At 57.4% G+C, this 17,391-nt stretch overlaps 1 protein-coding gene across 2 annotated transcripts; it reads left to right on the top strand.

The window, feature by feature from the left end:
- The first annotated feature begins 361 nt into the window (after window positions 1-361).
- U2AF2 (U2 small nuclear RNA auxiliary factor 2) lies at window positions 362-17,150 on the top strand. Of its 2 annotated transcripts, none has more exons than XM_058707653.1 (12): window positions 362-572; window positions 4,420-4,555; window positions 5,308-5,352; window positions 5,625-5,728; window positions 6,017-6,168; window positions 7,463-7,579; window positions 7,724-7,862; window positions 12,347-12,426; window positions 12,509-12,631; window positions 12,946-13,044; window positions 13,267-13,515; window positions 16,393-17,150. In XM_058707653.1, the coding sequence occupies exons 1-12, from the start codon at window positions 524-526 to the stop codon at window positions 16,525-16,527; spliced, it is 1,428 nt and encodes a 475-aa protein (XP_058563636.1). In that variant the 5' UTR covers window positions 362-523; the 3' UTR covers window positions 16,528-17,150. The 2 variants fall into 2 exon arrangements, with proteins under 2 accessions (XP_058563636.1, XP_058563637.1); XM_058707654.1 differs by having other exon boundaries at window positions 363-572; window positions 12,946-13,032.
- Window positions 17,151-17,391: the final 241 nt, after the last annotated feature.

The raw sequence follows: 17,391 nt of genomic DNA, 5'->3' as shown, positions 1-17,391 counted from the left end.
GTAGCTCGATAGGGTCAGCGGAGAAGAGCGGGGGAAATCTGCTGGAGCAGCCAAAGACTGGGACGGTTTGAATTGTCGGAAGAAGCCGAACCCTTGGGGTGGGGGGGGGCTGGGCGCAGAGGAACGCGCGGACCTACGGAAACACCCGAACGTTGAGGAGCTAGTTTCCGAAAAGTTACGATAGCCTGGGAAGCCGGTGAAATCTTTGCTTCGGGTGTTTTCGGAATCAGCCGAAGCAGCCGCTCCCGATTTCTTCTACGGTCCGGAAATAGCCGACGCTATTTGGAGCCAGGCTCGGGCAGGGGGGAGGGACACCTCGTGGGCGGGCGGGCGGGCGGGGTGAGGGGCGGAGGCGGGGCGGGGCGGGGCGGGCGGCCCGGGCTTGATTAGGTAGGAGGCGGCGGAGCGCCGGCGGCGGCCGGAAGTAGCCGAAGCGAGCGGCGGAAGTAGCCGAAGCGGCCAGAGCGGGCGGGCGGCAAGGCGAGGCCAGAGCTGCACAGGGCCCTTACGCGGCCGCCTCAGCATGTCGGACTTCGACGAGTTCGAGCGGCAGCTCAACGAAAATAAGCAAGGTGAGGGCGCTGGGGGCGCGGGGCGGAGGGCGGGGCGGCTCCGGGCCTCTCTCCGTGTCCCCCGCCATTTTCCCCCCCTCTCTTCCCCCTCCTTTCAGGGCCGCGCTGCGCACCCCCCCACCGCTCCGTGGCGCGCGCCTGGTTCACGTGACCACCCGGCGTGCCGCCGCGCGCTGGAGGGGAGGGGAGGAGAGAGGAGGGGGCGGCGGGCGCGGGTCCTGGACGCATGCGCGGCGCGCGCCCTTCTACACCCCACGTGGTCCGCGGCAGAGGCGGCGCGGACCCGCCGGGTGTTCCCTCGCGGACTCCCCGTTCTCTTTTCTTTTCCGTTTTTTTTTTTTTTTTTTAAACTGAAAGATTACAGGTATCAGATTCCGCAAAGCCTCCTTTCTTTCCCGCTGCCCCGGCACTTCCGCTTCCGGCCGGGCCAGCGGCCCGGGTCTCCACGCCCCCTTTGTTCCAAAATGGCGGTTGCTAACCCCCTTCACGTGGGCCCCGGCTGGGTCCCGGCCCGGGTATCGGCAAGCGTGACGCGGTGTGGCTCGTGAGAGAGGACACGCGTGCGTCCTTCCGACACGGGACTTCTGGGAGTCCCGACGGTCGCGGGGTGTTTGCGTCTCGTCCCCTCCCAGCTAGAGAGCGGCCCCCGTGTCCGGTCCAGTCTCAGGGCACAGATTAAGCCTCCTAAATCTGGTCGCCGTGGAGATGAGGGCGGGGGACGTTGCCCCCGGTGGTACCGAGTAAGCAAGGCGTGGGGTCGTGCTGGTGCGAAGCAGCACAGGGGCTGCAAGAACGTCCGGACGACGACAGTCGTTAGGCGCTGCAAAAATTCGTCCTGTCTTTAGGTCGTTTTGAGAGCGAAGGTGGGGGGCTTGAGGCAGAAGCTGCCCGCGTTGGGAGGCCTGAACGGGGGGCGCAGCGAACCCTGTCCAGAAGTCGGTCGGGTGGCTGGCCTAGGAGACAGCGTCTGGGGATAGCGCACATGGGGTGTCTGTTTCTACGTGATGTGGGCTTTGGAGTTGGGCGTTCCTGGGTTCGGACACCTTTGTTGCCCAGCGGCTGTGCTACCTCCGTATTTCTGTGTTTTGTCGGGGTTTGTACGGTGACTCTTTGTTTTGTCACTGCGATTTTGGAATTAACGAGGATGGTAGTAACAATCCTTGATAGTTAAACTCTGGGCGCTTGTCAACTGCCAGGCACTTTGTTAAGCCCTGTGTAGTTTTTCTAAATGGATCCTTGTAATCGCCACGTGATGCTGATGATTTCCTTCCTTTTGCAGACGAGAAAAGTGGCTCAGAGAGTTTAAACACTTCTCCCAGGTTTCAGCTGGTGAGAGGCAGAGCTGAGGTTAAATGCGGGTAAACGTGTACGAACGTGTGGCGTGTGGCTTGGCATGCGTGAAGTGCCTAGTAAGTGACGCCTCTTCCATTGTGAAAACGTCCTTAGTGTAATACTGAGGAGAGAGGCGTGTCTTCACTCTCCCAACTGGCACCGTCAGGGAAAGGTGTTTTTCAGATGTTTTCTGCCAGGTGCTCCCGCACTTGGGGTAGGTACAACCTTTGTCTAAGGAAAGGTTGGGTGGTTTTTCCGGGGTTTTATACACGTTGGTAAGGCAAAAAGCTGAAACCCCTCCTGAGACTGGCTGGCTGCGAGGCCAAGTTGCAGTAGGCCGGGCTGCCAGGTGGAGCTGATTGAGTTCTTCCGCGAGGTGCTGGCGCGTGTGCTGCCTGGGTTCTCCCTGGGTGTCCCCACTGGCACTGGGAGGCCACGCTCGCAGCCCTGGCATGTCCCCTGGGTTAGTGGAGCTGTTCCCACAATGTGCCCACAGCATTTTGAGCGGCGAAGCTCCTTTTCTCATGTTGGAGGCAGGAAACTCTGTCCACGTGTTGCCTTGCCTGTGGATCTTTGTCTTTGTGGGCCGGCCTCTGAGCTTTAGCCCCTGCCTGTGTGTGCCGCACCTGTGTCTCCAGGGAATTAAGTTCCTTGTCTGATCTCAGCCGCCACCCCTGCAGGCATCACCATTTCCTGTTGGTCCCTCTGCCTCCTTGTCTGTTTCAGAGCCTCAGCAGCAGGAAAAGTGCTTGGGGCTCACGCCCTGCTCCTCTTACAAGCGTGAAGCCAGCGGTCCAAGGCCACAGCTCCTCCCTGTGCCCAGTGCCAGGCCTCCGTGTTTGTCTTCTACTTCGTGTTGCTTCCAGTCTTTTTTTTTTTTTTTTTTTTTACTTCTTTAGTTTTCTTTTTTTTTAAAAATTTTTTTTTTTTCAACGTTTATTTATTTTTGAGACAGAGAGAGACAGAGCATGAACGGGGGAGGGTCAGAGAGAGGGAGACACAGAATCGGAAACAGGCTCCAGGCTCTGAGCTGTCAGCACAGAGCCCGACGCGGGGCTCGAACTCACGGACCCTGAGATCATGACCTGAGCCGAAGTCGGCCGCTTAACCGACTGAGCCACCCAGGCGCCCCTACTTCTTTAGTTTTCAAGGAGATAATGATGTTGTCGTTAGTGGTTCTAGGCAGACCCTAGTGAGTTCTGCCTGCTTTGTGTTAAGATGTGTGCCCAGGTGTTGATAACTGTACTTGCTGATGTTACGTTGTTCACATTCAGGCTTCACTCTTTTGTTGCTTTTTGGCCACAGGCAAGTTACACGAGCTCCTTGTGCCTCATTTTTCCTATTGAGTGGCCACAGTGTTTTCTCAAAGCAGTGGTGAGGATCGAGAGCAAGTGGGACTAAGTACGGAGCCTGCTCTCAGGAGCATTCTGGTGTTTGCTGCTGTGTGTTTTCTGAGGTGCTTGGAAGGAGCACCTTTCCTGAGTGGTTCAGGAATTGACAATCTACAGAAAGTTCACATTTAATTGTCTGAAGAAGCGTACAGTATAAAGTAGTACGGGTGAGGCCAAAGTCCACTTTAACGCCCTGTCCTTATTGTCTGTTCCTTTCTCTGTCCCTGGACATGGGTAGTTGGGGAGTCCGGGGTGTCTTTGAACTAAGGGTGAGGAAATATACTGTGACAGGGCCTGCACCTCCTTCCCAGGTGAGAGGTCTGTTGAGCAGAGGTGTCTGGTTTTACAGGCAAGGCTGTGCTCTGTTCTAGGCGCCACCCGAAAAGTATGAGCCAACTGGGGGCTGGACCCTGGTTTCTCTTGTACTGGCTTTGAGGGACAATGGGCAGGTAGGGGTGGTTTGGGATGCCAGCCTACGAGGGGCAGTGGGCCGGAGTGGGCAGGGCACACTCCTCCTGGCACCTCCTCTTTAGCCCAAATTCAGGAAGGGGCACCTCCCTAGAGGAGGGACTCTTGTATTCTTCAGCTGGTTGGGAAGGGACTGTTGGGTGTCTTGGCTTTGTGGGGCTATCAGATCTCTGTCTGGTGCCTGGGGCCTGATGGTGGGGCTGTGGGTGCCAGCTGGTTGAGGAGGTCTTTCCTGAGGGGTCGCCAGTTTCCTTCATTCAGGAAAACATCATTGGGTCTCTTGATTCCCCAGCCTCTAGCCCTGCCCCTCTCAGGGACGACCCTGGGGTCAGGCCCCTCAGCCCTCGAGGGGGACCAGGAGCCAGCCTCCTCTGTCTTCTCTGGCTCCCCAGCTCCTCCTGAGCGTCCTCAGGTATCTTACACCCCAGGGGCATTTCCAGGCCCTCTCCCCTCAGGTAACCAGCTCCCGTCCCCTTGGTCCCCTAAGGTCCCTGGATTCGCTTGTGGACCCAGGAAGCCTGCTATCTCCCCTCCTCCATCGAATCCCTTCCCCTTGGGGGTGGCCTCCCTGGGGCTTGGGGCATAGCCACCAGTGAGCGGGTGGGCTGGGCCGTGTCCTCCCTCAGCTCAGTCTCCTCCCCCTCCCCCTGGCCCAGAGAGAGACAAGGAGAACCGGCACCGGAAGCGTAGCCACAGCCGCTCTCGAAGCCGGGACCGCAAGCGCCGGAGCCGGAGCCGCGACCGGCGCAACCGGGACCAGCGCAGCGCCTCCCGGGACAGGCGGCGGCGAAGGTACCAGGGCTGGGGGACCCCTGGCTGGGCACAGGTGGGGGTGGGCTAGCGTGGGTGTAGGGTGTCCCTGCACATGTACCTGGTGTGCCTGGGCCTCTGTGGCTCTTCTCTGTGTCTGGGGGAGGGGTCTGGGGCTTGTCTGTCTTGAGTTCAGTTGTTTCTAGAGTTTAGTTTCTGATGGGTCGGTGGGGGCAGTAGGTTCTTGGAGGTGAGTCTAGCGTCAGGGCATCGACTGTTTCCTTCTTCGTGAGGGCTGCCCCAGCCCCTGTCTCCTAGGGCCCCTTCCTTTTTCGCCCCCTGCTGTCTTTCTGTGGTTCTCTTGGGATGGTCTTCTGAGGCCTGTGCTCTGCCTTCTGAGAACAGGGAGTTCTGGGGGGGGGGGGGGGCAGCGTCTCCCCCCCCCCCCCCCCTTTAGCTGTCTTCTGCTCTTCTAATGCCTTTTCCCTTCCCAGGGTCCCCTGTTTGTTCTCTGTCCCCTTAGGTGAGGAAGGGTGGGCAGGTGGAAGTTCTGCTTCGTTCCATCTCAGTTTCTCCAAGTAGAAAGTGGTCTGTGTGGCCCTTCTCTCGTAGTTCCTCTTTCCTAGGATGGGGAGGTTGGGGGGAATGGCAGGGCCGAGGGGGCCTGCTTGTTGCTTGTTCACCTCGGCCCTGCCCCCAGCCCTTGGGCTCAGAGCCCTTGGGGAGGTGTGGTGTGTGGGGAAGACAAGGGTCCCCAGTCACCCCTCCCCATACCTTTCCCTCCCACCCCTCAGCAAACCTTTGACCAGAGGCGCTAAAGAGGAGCACGGTGGATTGATGTGAGCTTCTCTTCCTGCCCCTTCTACTCCGACGTCCCCTCCCTTTGCCCTCTCCCCCCTGAACCCTGCCCTGTCCTTGTCCAGCCCTGGCCCAAGCACTGCCTTGAGACCGGCACCTCCCCCAGGCCTGGGCGCGGCCCTGACCCAGATCCTCTCCCTTCTGGAGAGTGCTGCACTGCTGGTGGGGGGCTGGGGGGCCTGGGGGGGCTCACAGGCCCACCTTTGGTCAGACTGAGGTTGTCCTGCCCCACTCTCCCCTCCCGCCCTCCCAGTCGCTCCCCCCGCCACGAAAAGAAGAAGAAGGTCCGTAAATACTGGGATGTACCTCCACCTGGCTTTGAGCACATCACCCCCATGCAGTACAAGGCCATGCAAGGTGGGCTGGGGCCGCCGCTTCCTTACTTTAACTTGCTGGGTGGTTGAGAGAACAGACCCTGTTCTTGGTGGGTGGGGTGGTGAGGGACGATGAGGTTTGTGCCCTGGGCTCTCTGGCTTCTGCCTTTCTGAAGCCTCCCGTGGAGTAGGTGCTGGGGGCCTGGATGAGGCCTCGGTGGGACTGGTCCATGTGGAGCCGCCCTCCCAGGTGTGCGGTGGTCCCTGAATGGGGTGGGGGGTGTAGGGGATTGCCCTGTTGCCATCTAATCCTGTTGTTCCCCTCTTGAAGCCGCGGGTCAGATTCCAGCCACCGCCCTTCTCCCCACCATGACCCCTGACGGCCTGGCTGTGACCCCGACACCGGTGCCCGTGGTCGGGAGCCAGATGACCAGACAGGCCCGGCGTCTCTACGTGGGCAACATCCCCTTTGGCATCACTGAGGTACTGCCCGCCCCCTGCCTTTTCCCTGCCCCTACCCTCTCCCCGATTCCCGTACCCATTCCTCCCCTCCCCCCCTTCCCTCCCCCTACCTGCACGGGTCAGATTCTGCTCCTGCAAGGCCCCCCGGCCCCCTCCCAGATGGACCGATGGAGTTGAGCCAGCCAGGGGCCGGGCTGGGGGTGGCCCTCTCCCTCCCTCCTCTTCCCCTCTCCCGTCTCCCCTCTCCCAACCTCCTCCAGCAACCCAGGGATCAAGCACACACATAACGAACCTACGAAAATCCACGAGTCCGTTTCGAGAGAGACAGAGAGGGAGACTCTCACGCGCGCATACACACACACACACACACACACACACACACACAGACGCACGCTCCCCTCGGTTTTCTCTGACACGTCTCTGGTTCTCTGCCGCCTGTTCCCATCCTCTCCCCACGTCCCTCCCATGGTCGCTGCTCTTTTGTTTTTGATGGCCCTGACCTCCCCTACCTTCCCCACCGCTCCTCTCCCCTCCCCCTCTCCCCAACCCCTTCCCATGGCACCCCGAGAATCCCGAGATCAAAGAGTTGTTTCCATTTCTCTTTAAAGTGAAATATTGTGGGGCTGAGATCCCTCGTAGCAACAAAAAGTTTGCTACCGTCGTCGAAGGCAAGTAAGGTCCATTCTGACTTTCTCAACCTGCACTTTGCTACGTTTGATAAAGCAGCCCCCGGACTCCAGGGCCAGATCCCGCCACATCACTCTTTTCTCCTCCCCTCCCGCCCGCCCTCCCACCCTTGCCCTCCTCTCCTCCATCTTCCCTGTCCCTGTCCCTTCACTCCTCTTTTTCTCTGACTTGGTGCTCTGTGTCCCTGCTGGGTTTTTCTTTCTTGCTTTCTTACTGCTTTCTTCTTGTCGCTATTGGACGGTTTTTTTTTTTTTTTTCGTTTCGTTTTCTGTTCTCTCTATCTCGTGCTTTTTACTCTCTTTTTGTTGTCACTGTCTCCCTGCACTTTTCTTGAATGACGTTTCTTCTCTGGTTGGGGCCCCTGTGGCCTGCCCCACGCTCCTGGCCTCTGGCTGTCCTCTTGCTTCTGCCTCCTTCCTCCCTGTTCTCCCATTTTTCTACTGCTTCTGTTCCTACTATTGATCTCTCTGCCCCCATTTCTATTTCACTGTTCCCTCCCTTCTTCCACCCTTCCCCACCCCCTCCCTTCCCCTCACCCCCAAACCCGTCTGTGTCTCCCTCTCTCACCCTCCCCTCCTCTCTCCACCTCCCTTCCCCCGCCCCCCCCTGTCTCCTATTCCCTCTGCAGGAGGCCATGATGGATTTCTTCAACGCCCAGATGCGCCTTGGGGGGCTGACCCAGGCCCCTGGCAACCCTGTCTTGGCTGTGCAGATTAACCAGGACAAGAACTTTGCTTTCTTGGAGGTGAGTTGGGTGCACGGTGGGCTCAGGGAAGTGTGTGTTCCTCCTGGTCCCTGTGGCTCTGTAGCAGCTCTTGTTTGCCCTAGGCCCTTTTGCAGGCTGTTGTCTGCTGGGTTCCCTGACCCTCACCACCCGCTTCTCTTGCAGTTTCGCTCCGTGGATGAGACCACCCAGGCCATGGCTTTTGATGGCATCATCTTCCAAGGCCAGTCGCTGAAGATCCGCAGGCCTCATGACTACCAGCCCCTGCCTGGCATGTCGGAGAACCCCTCTGTCTACGTGCCTGGTGAGTGGGGGACTCGTCCGCCCTTCTCTCCCTGACCCAGCCAGAGCTGCTTGGGAAGTGGTGTGAGTACTTCTCATCCGTTTCCCCAAATCTTTAGAGCTTGGTGTCCTCCCCGCTTGAGGATGCACAGCTCATAAGTGGCAGAGCCAGGGTCGTGGGAGGCGTCGAGGGAGGTGAGGGGCTTGCAGCCTGCCTGTCCTGTCGTTCCTTTTCTGGGACCTGGGAGGTCAGTGTGAGCACAAGCAGGTTAGCGGTTTGCAATTGAGTTCCCAGTGTGAGGTCGGCATCTGGGTGTTCCCTCCTATTTTGGTCCTAGTTTCTCTTCAGTCTCGTGCTCCGGGCCGTGCCCCATAGCTGTGTCCGGTCCTGGTCAGTAGAGAGCACGGCAGACCTGGGGCCAGCAAGCTTATTCTGCAGAGGGTTGGAGAGTGAATGTTTTTGGTTTCGTGAGCCGTACATTTTGGTCACGACTGTTCTGTGGCGATGGTGTAGTCTGCACGCAGCCTCCTGTGATACCTAATTGAACGGGCCTGGCTGTGCGCCACATCCTTTATCAGTTACGCTCGGCAACGTTTTGGTTTCATAAAATACCCACGGGTCCTGCAGTAGCGGGAAGTACAGAAACAGACAGCAGGCCTGACTCCACCTCCAGGCTGTTTGCGGGCCCCTGTGGGCAGACGGGTATAAGTGAGGGTTGGGGCCTCTGTGGGAGTGTTGTGGGCTTGGGGGAGCCAGTTCTGTCGTCTCAGGCCCCTGGCGTTCTCCCAGGAAAGGTAGGTGAGCACTGGTGCTCTGGGTGGGGAGCAAGTAAGCAGCTGGCTGAGGCTTTGCACCGAAGGACACCTTTTAGAAATTGAGTCCACCCTTGGCAGAGTCGGGGACTTGGAGTCCCAGGGAGGCTGGCAGGCGCCTCAGGACTGAAGGCTGGTTCCCCAGCTTGTCTCCAGTGTCTTCCGCTGTAATAATTTGGTAAATTCAGTGGATTTCTTTAATTCTTTCAAGAAATGACGCATGACACATGCTGACGCCCTCTAAATGCACGGCCTGATGACCTTGTTTTTGTGCACGCATCTGTGGGACCGTTTCCCAGGTGGAGCTATGGAATATTGTTTTTTGTTAAGTAAATTCAGGGTGTTATATTTTTATAACCGGTTGCTGCTGCCTGCTGCATCAGGCTCTGCCTCAAGTGGGCTGTGGATCGTGTTAATATTTGTGACAGCCCTATAGTAAGTACATGGTCAGCAGGTGACAGGTAGGAGGCCACGCGTAGCTTTCTGTTTGTTTCTTTAAAGTGGGCTCCTGGGGCACTTGGGTGGCTCAGTCGGCTGAGCGTCTGACTTTGGCTCAGGTCATGATCTCACGGTCCGTGAGTTCGAGCCCCACGTTGGGCTCTGTGCTGACAGTTCAGAGCCTGGAGCCTGCTTTGGATTCTGTGTCTCTTTCTCTGCCCCTCCCCAACTCGCGCTCTGTCTTTATCAAAAAGATGAATAAATACTAACAAAAAAAATTTTAAAGTGGGCTTCAAACCCAACGTGGAGCTCAAACTCATGCACCTGAAATCAAGAGGCACATGCTGTACCAACTGAGCTAGCCAGGTCCCCCCTGCCTGTTTTTTAACGATTTATTGGCGCATAGCCCAGCCCACTCATTGCTTATTATCTGTGTTTTTGTGTTGGAGTGGCCAAGTTGGGTGACAGAGATCCTGTGTCAGGACTGTGTGACAGATTGAAAATATTTGCCGCCTGGTTTTTCATTGAAAGGTTTGCCTGTTGCCATTGTGGGGACTGTGAGCCCATCTCGGAAGGCCAGCAAGGCAAGGGCATGATTAGTGGTCTCCCAGGGGACCTGGCTTGTGTCCAGAGTCGTCACTCGGCCATCTTGTGCTGCCTTCTGCGTGTGTCCTTCACCCTGTGGGAGTGGACATCTCCCATCCAGGGACAGCGGCTCGGGTGGTCTTCCCCTTGATGGAGGGGCTGTTGCTGTGATTAAACAGCTGAAGGGTCACTCGTGGATCTTCTCACTTGAGGTTTGCCTGTCCAGAGGGGCCTGGGCGGGTAGTGGGACGTCGCAGGAAGTGTGAATCTGTCTGCAGGTTAAGCATCCTCCGCTCGGGCTTTTTCCATGGTGAGGTTCACGTTTTGATGTTTGCTTTTCAGAAGAAAGTAAGTCAATCTTATTATATAAAGAGGCTAAAAGGGAAAGTGTTTGATAAAGTTCAGGTATTTGTGGTTGGAAGAGAAACAATTCAGGAACCTGGAAAGTGACTTCCTTGTCTTGATGGAATTGTGTTGACTTGAAAGTAAATATGCGTCACCTGGAGTCATGAAACGTTAAATTCGTTCCCACCAAAGTCAGGCCCAGCTGTTCAGGGCTGACGTGGGGTCCTGACTGTCCTTTAAGATAAGAAGGGGGGCGGCAGGGAGAGCCAGAGCTGTCTTTGGAGGCAGGAAAGCACAGAACCCTTTGAGTTTGTGAATTCAGTTTGGCCCTCCACACCTTCCCGCTGCCAGGCTTTGTGCTTGGTGCTCTCCCCTGCTGGACTCCTGCCAGTGGGGCTTTGCCTCTGCACCTGCTCCCTCAGCAGGGCCCTGCTCTGCCAGGCTCTGTGGTTAGCGCATGTAGCAGGGTCCCTCTGCTGAGGAGGAAGTGCACGAGAAAGGATTGCTTGGTCGTTGGTACAGCATGGCCTTTGGGAGGAGGTGAGGCTTCAAGATTGAGGATGAGAGGGGAGTGCCCCGTGGCCCCTCTGAGGGAAGCGGTTGTGTGATCAGGGAGGAGCCTGCCCATTGTGTTGGGAGGGGATGTTGTCGAGGGCTTGATTTTGGGCACCAGGACTGACCTGGGCACCCAGTTGGCATTACCCTCGCGTGAGTCCTTCTGCCTAGCTTCAGAACTATTGTCCACACGGGGTCTGCAGCCACTGGGACCTTGGCATCTCGCTGGTCCTGGCCAGCCTTGCCTCAGGCCCCGTTTTAGGGGTGGGCCTTGTGAGCCATTCTCTGTCGTAGGTGTGAGGTTTCTCCCTGGTTCATAGATGAGAACACCAAGGCTCAGGGAGGCTCACTTGGGGCTGCATCCTGGGTTTGAGCCTCCATCCCCAATGCCCTCGCCACTGTGTGCTTCCCTGGGGTGCCTGGAACAGCCTGGGCCTGATGGCTGAGGCGCCCCTGGCTCTGGCACTGCCCTGTTGGGGTGATGAGACTCCTGCCCGTGTGCTTGTCTGCCGTCGGTCAGAGCGGCGGTGCCTGTGTAGGCAAAGCCCGTAGCTTGCTGAGAGCTACCTGTGGGGTCGTGATTGATGGGGGTGGGGGGGGGGGGGTGCTTGGAGGCCCCTCTTTCTGGGCGACTGCAGGGGACTAATTCCTTCCTGTGCCTTAGTCTGTCGCGTCTTGCTGCGATACGGCTTTGGAGAGCATCAAGGCATCGGGTTTCATGAGTTTGACGTGCAGGGCCTGGCCTGTGGCCTCTGCTTATCCTCTCCTTCGGACACCCTGGTGGTGCTCGGCTCTGGTGGTCAGAGTGGCTGGGGTGGTGGGAGAGGGCACACCCTGCTTTGGGTCTGAGGCCCCCCCTGTCCCTCCCCAGGTCAGGAGGAAGTGGGGCGCAGCCACTTGGTGCGGACTGCAGAGGAGGGCCAGGCCATGCGGCCATTGAGGGAGGGTCCGGACTTGGAAAGTCAGGAACCGGTCAGGCTGGGTGGGTGGTGTTTCCCTTCCTTCGAGCCCTGGGTAGCTCACGCCTGATGGGAGCCTCCGGGAGGTGTTAGGACCCTGGGCTGAGCCGCCTGGCAGGCCCCTGAATCCAAAGACGAGTGGAGATGGTAGGGTCGGGGTAGACGCAGAGTGGTCGTTAAAGGCATTCTGCTGGTGTGACTGCACTGTGACAGCCCTCCTGGGCTCCAGGGTCTGGGTACTGCGTGAACTGGGCACGTCCCTGCCCTCGTGGACCCTGGACCCTGAGCAGCAGGCCTCTCCGAGGCACTCCCTGGTCTGCTGTGTGTGACAGTGCCGGGCTGTTGTAGTCGTGAAATGTGCAGGACCACAGAGGAAGGGACCGAGGGTCAGCCGGAGACCTGAGCTGGAGACCCGAGCTAGACATCGGGTGGTAGGGAAGGGGGTGGAGCCGTGGCCTGAGAGATGTGGAAGGGGGGTGGGTGTGCCCGTGGGATGAGCGCAGACATGACCTGCCGTGGTTGGCGGGTTTGGGACATGAGCTTGCATCTTTGGGGCTCCCGCCGGGGCTGTCTGCTGTCGTGCCGCCACGCGCCCCAAGGAGAGCTGCTATTGGGGCGCACGGAGGCTGGGCAGGTGTGGGAGACCCGTTTCTGTCAGCCGTGGCTGGGCTGCTATGCCTGGGGTAAGCTTGTGGATTGCGGGATGTGGGCCTGTTGTCACCACAACAGGCGTAATGGGCCTGTCCCTGTGTGCTGGGTAAAGCTCCTGCCTTGGGGACCAAAGCCTACTTATACTCCCCTTTTCCCCCAGGAGTTGTGTCCACCGTGGTCCCGGACTCTGCCCACAAGCTGTTCATCGGGGGCTTACCCAATTACCTGAATGATGACCAGGTAGACCCCTCGCCGCCTCCTGACTGCTCCCCTCCCAGCCTTTACCCAAACCAGCCCTGACAGAGTTGCGGCCCTGTCTCAGGTAAAAGAGCTGCTGACATCGTTCGGGCCTCTCAAGGCCTTCAACCTGGTCAAGGACAGTGCCACGGGGCTCTCCAAGGGCTATGCCTTCTGTGAGTACGTGGACATCAACGTTACAGATCAGGTGAGCCCCGGGCCCCTGGTGCTGCTTCGTCCGTCCTTGCCCTGCACCTTGCTCCGTGTCCACACTGGTCTCCCCTCCTCTGGATGGGCGGGAGGAGGCCGGCCTGCAGCGGGGCCCTGCGTGGGGGACTTGAGCCCTTACCCTCGGTTCTGGCTCTTTCCAAGCTCTGACCCCTTTGCCTTCCCCTCTCCCCCACCAATGCCCGGCTCTGGGGTATTGGGGCTTGTGGGGAGGTGTCAAGCTCCTGGCCCCTAACCCGCACCTCTTCGCCGCACCCCCCCCCCCCCCCCCCACCCCTCGTCCTTCAAACACAGGCCATCGCAGGGCTGAACGGGATGCAGCTGGGGGATAAGAAACTGCTCGTGCAGAGGGCAAGTGTGGGAGCCAAGAATGCCACGCTGGTGAGCCCCCCGGCACGTCATTTTCCATTGGCTAGAGGGATACCTGGGGGTGGGGTGGGGTGGGGTGGGGTGGGTGGGGCTGGGAGGAGGTCCTTCTAAGTCTTTGGCTCTGGCTTTTTGGTGGTGCTGAGTGGGCACCTGAGCCTTACAGGGGCAGGGCCTGGTTTTCCCTGGGTAGGCCTCTGGGCAGCTGGTGTGGCCTTGGCTGTGACTGCTCTGCCCTTTGCCCCACAGAGCACCATCAACCAGACCCCCGTGACCCTGCAAGTGCCAGGCCTGATGAGCTCCCAGGTGCAGATGGGCGGCCACCCGACTGAGGTCCTGTGCCTCATGAACATGGTGCTGCCTGAGGAGCTGCTGGACGACGAGGAGTATGAGGAGATTGTGGAGGACGTGCGGGATGAGTGCAGCAAGTATGGGCTCGTCAAGTCCATTGAGATCCCCCGGCCTGTGGACGGCGTCGAGGTGCCCGGCTGTGGAAAGGTGCGTGCGTGTGCGTGCGTGCGTGCGTGCCCACCCTTCCCCTCACCTTTCCCCGCGTGGTGTGGGGTCCCCAGGGAGTGTGGCCCGCAACTGTCCTAGCTTCGGTCTGTCTCATGGTCTCTCGCAAGTGGTTTGGTCTTGTCTGTGCAGTGGGGAGAAAAGTGCTGACCATTGGTCTCAATAGCAGCAAGCACGCTTGTGTCTCCTGGGTGCCAGGTACTCACTAAGCTTCCCTGTGCGACTCTGGACTCCCACAGCAGCCTTCTGGGCCCTACCTCAGAGGACACAGGCCATATACAGTCACATTTCCCAGCCCACTGAGGCATGTCACTTCTGGCCCCCTGCCAGGAGTCTGCACCTTCCGCTCTCCTTGGGAGGCATGAAAGAGGGGGTGACTTAGGTTCATCCAGCCACTCACCTAGTGATTCAGGCTTTAGCTGGCCAAGTCCTTGGGGCCAGCCTTGTCAGACAACATATCTGCCACCTTAGGTGGTACCTGGGAAGGGAGGAGGAATGCTCTGGATGCAGTGTTGAGATTGGAGGCCAAGAGGCGGTATTAAGCAGGCCCAAGTGACACCAGGTTATCCCAGCAGGCAGGTAGGGTCCTGGCCAGGGAGCCCAGTGAGCATAGATTTCCGGGTATCTTTGGGAACAGTGACCAGGCCGGTGTAGCCTGAGCAGAATAAAGCAGATGGGATTGGGGGTTGAGGCCCAGGGTGGCAAATCGGCCCCAGAGGAATGTTGGGTGTTCTCTGCAGTGAGCAGAGGAAGCCTTTGAAAGGTCCCAACTGTGGTCTGTGGCCTGGCACATGGAGACGGTTCGTTAGAATAAGGTAGGGGTGGCTAGGGATTACAGAGCCGGTACCTCCTCTACCCTGCAGGGCTGGACTCCACAGCCTGGGAATTTGGAGGGGGCAGAGGGGATAGTGGTAAGATCTCTGAAGCTTTGGCAACTAACAGCTTGTGATCAGCTCGGTGAAAGATGGTGATCAGGAGGACGGAGAGAAATAAGTCCATGGATTTGAGAAACACATTACCTGTAAATGCCCACTGATTTGAGTTATGCTGCAGGGGGAAGAGGAGTCCAGTAAAACGCTCAGACTTGTGGCTTTGGTGATTGGGTGGAACTGGCAGGTGAGAAGGAAGTGAGGGATTGAGCAGGTTTGTGGGGGAGGGGGTCAGTGTCGATGGGCAGGTTGACACCTCAGCAGAGATGTGTAGGAAGCTGTGAGCAGGACAGAGCTTCGTCCCAGGCATGAGGTCTGATGGAAGTGTAGGTGTCGTCAACATACTGACCCCTGTTTTGGTGTCAGCTGGATGAACTTGCCCAGGAAGCAGTGGAAAGAGCATCTGGGGGCCAAGGGACGATAGGGCTTGGGTGAGGGGAGGGGGCGGATGGGCATTATGTCCTCTCCCGTTTTCCTGCCCAGTCCTCACGGTGTGGCAGAAACACCCACTCCCCGCATGTCCTTTGCAGTCAGTGCTATGACAGATGCTGGAATGGAGGCTGGCTCTTGAGAGGCGGAGTAAATACTTGTGGGAAGGATGAATGGGAAGACCTGGCTGGTCTCTGGGATCATCCTGCCTCTTTTGTTTTGAAACTTTTCATTCTTTTCAAACATTTATAAGAGTAGAGTTATCATAGTGGCGTATATAGTACATCATTTAAGTTGTATTGAGCATACATAGCGTTGTGATGCTTCATCACCCAGCTTCAGGTTATCCATATCTAGTCATTCTTAATTTCTATATTTAGCTTCCCAGTTTCCCTTTTTTTTTCCTAAAATAATTTAAAGCAGATTTCCAAATTTTACCTGTGACAAGGGCATTTCTATAATATCTGAACTATTAATATTTGGGGCCTGGTAAAACTTGCTTTAGGTTCTGTGCTGTGTGCTTTTTGGATGTTAAGCTCCATTCCCAGCCTCCACCCAGTAAATGGAAGCACCTCCTAGATGGTAGCATCGGATCCCCCTTTGTGACCACCAAAAATGTCTCCAGACATTGCAGAATGTCGCCTGGGGACACACAAGCTGGTTTTGAGAAGTGCTGCTCTAAACGTTTTAACAGATCATTTCTAAAAAAAATCTTAATGAAGCTACAATACTGTTATTACAGTAACAAAATTATCCTGAGGATGTATTTAAGTTTGTGTTCAGATTTCCTTTACCGTCTCAAAAGACTTTTTTATATTGTTTAAGGATCCAAACAAGGATTCATGCCATTTTGTTTAATAAAACTTTATCGAAATTTATCAGTTCTACATAATTGTCTCTGCCCCCCCCCCCCCCCCGCCATTTTGTTGAAGCAATAGGTCAGATTTGTATTAACAGAATCCCATATTCAGAATTAGGCTGGTATTATCCTCTCCCTCCCTCCACTTCCTGTAAACTGGTGGTTTAAACAAGATGAGAAACTTCATTGGGTCAAATATCTGGGATTTTTTTTTTTTTTTTTTTTTTTTTTTTTTTATCACCTTGGGTTTGAATCTTAATTTCTGAGCTTCCCTTCATCCCTTCATAGTGTGTCCTCTGGGGAGAACATGGCCCTTGGGGGGAGCTTGGGGAGCACCTGGCGCAGTGCCTGGTACAGGGAAGACATTCCACACAAGTGACCTCTTTCCTTGGCGAGCATGCAGGTGTCCCATGTGACTCTTGACTGTAGCTCCCCTCTGTTCTTTCTCACTCTGCATGCCTCTTTGATCCTGGGGTTCTGCAGGATGTTGGCCAAATGCTCCCAAACCTGTAGCGAGGCCCTCTCCCTCCTGTGGAGTTCTGGGTTTTGGGTAGATGCTGGCTGGTTGCTCTGACTGAGTCAGTTTGTCCTTGGAGGCTGAAAGGCCACCTTGCCTTCACAACCGGTCTCTTATCCCTGCAGATCTTCGTGGAGTTCACCTCTGTGTTTGACTGCCAGAAAGCCATGCAGGGCCTGACGGGTCGCAAGTTCGCCAACAGAGTGGTTGTCACAAAATACTGTGACCCCGACTCTTACCACCGCCGGGACTTCTGGTAGAGGTGGAGGGGGAGGGTGGGGGCAGGGCTGGCTGGGGGCTGCTCCCCCTCCCACCCCCCCTCTTTTCTCCCTCTGAAGAAGATGGGCAGAGGAGTGACAGCCGAATGACAGCCGGCAGCAACTGGAATGGCAGCAATTAGGGTGGGGTGGGGGTTGGGGTGGGGAGGGGAATTGGGGAAGTGCGCGCACAGGCCCACACAGACACATGCACCCAGACACAGAGGGAAGGGGTCGGGATGGGGAGGGGGTGCACAGCAGGGCGGGGTAGGACCCCCAGAGCCCCTCCCCAAAACAGCCTCTCCTCCCTTTTACCCTCTTTCTCCCCTTCCCCACCGTAGAAACATAGTGTGTTTATATTTTATGGCCAAACTATTTTGAATTTTGTTGTCTGACCCCCAGAGCCCTGCCTTCTCCCTTTCCAGGACCACAGCTCCCGTCCTCTTGGCCTCTGGTCCTCTCCCTGGTGCCCGCCCTCCCCGGTTTCTTACGTAGTTGATTCTCTTCTCCTTAGTCTTCCCCGACCTGTGCCCCAGCCCCGTGGTCCCGTCCCTCTCCTCTCTGTGGCAGTTTCATATTTGCTAAGACGAATTTGCTCATTAAACATTTTGTTGTATTTTACTTTACGGAGCTGCTGTGTGTCCGGTGTGTGTACCCCGCGCCCCCACCCCGGTCATTGGCCCTAGGCTGCGGGCGCCTGGCTGTCCCTGCCCTCCGGCCCCGGCGCCCTTGGCGCGCCCTGCAGGGCACACCCCCGCCTGCGTGGCCGGTTGCCCGGGGCAGGCGCTTGGGGGCGGGGCTCCGCGTGTGCGCCCGCTGGGCAAGGAGAGGGGGCGCCTAGAGCACCGCGGGGTGCCGGGGTGTGGC

Source organism: Neofelis nebulosa, chromosome 17 (genome assembly GCF_028018385.1).
Source record: "Neofelis nebulosa isolate mNeoNeb1 chromosome 17, mNeoNeb1.pri, whole genome shotgun sequence".
NCBI lineage: Eukaryota > Metazoa > Chordata > Mammalia > Carnivora > Felidae > Neofelis > Neofelis nebulosa.
The sequence above is the reverse complement of the archived record's forward strand: the minus strand, read 5'-3'. Positions and strand labels throughout refer to the sequence as shown.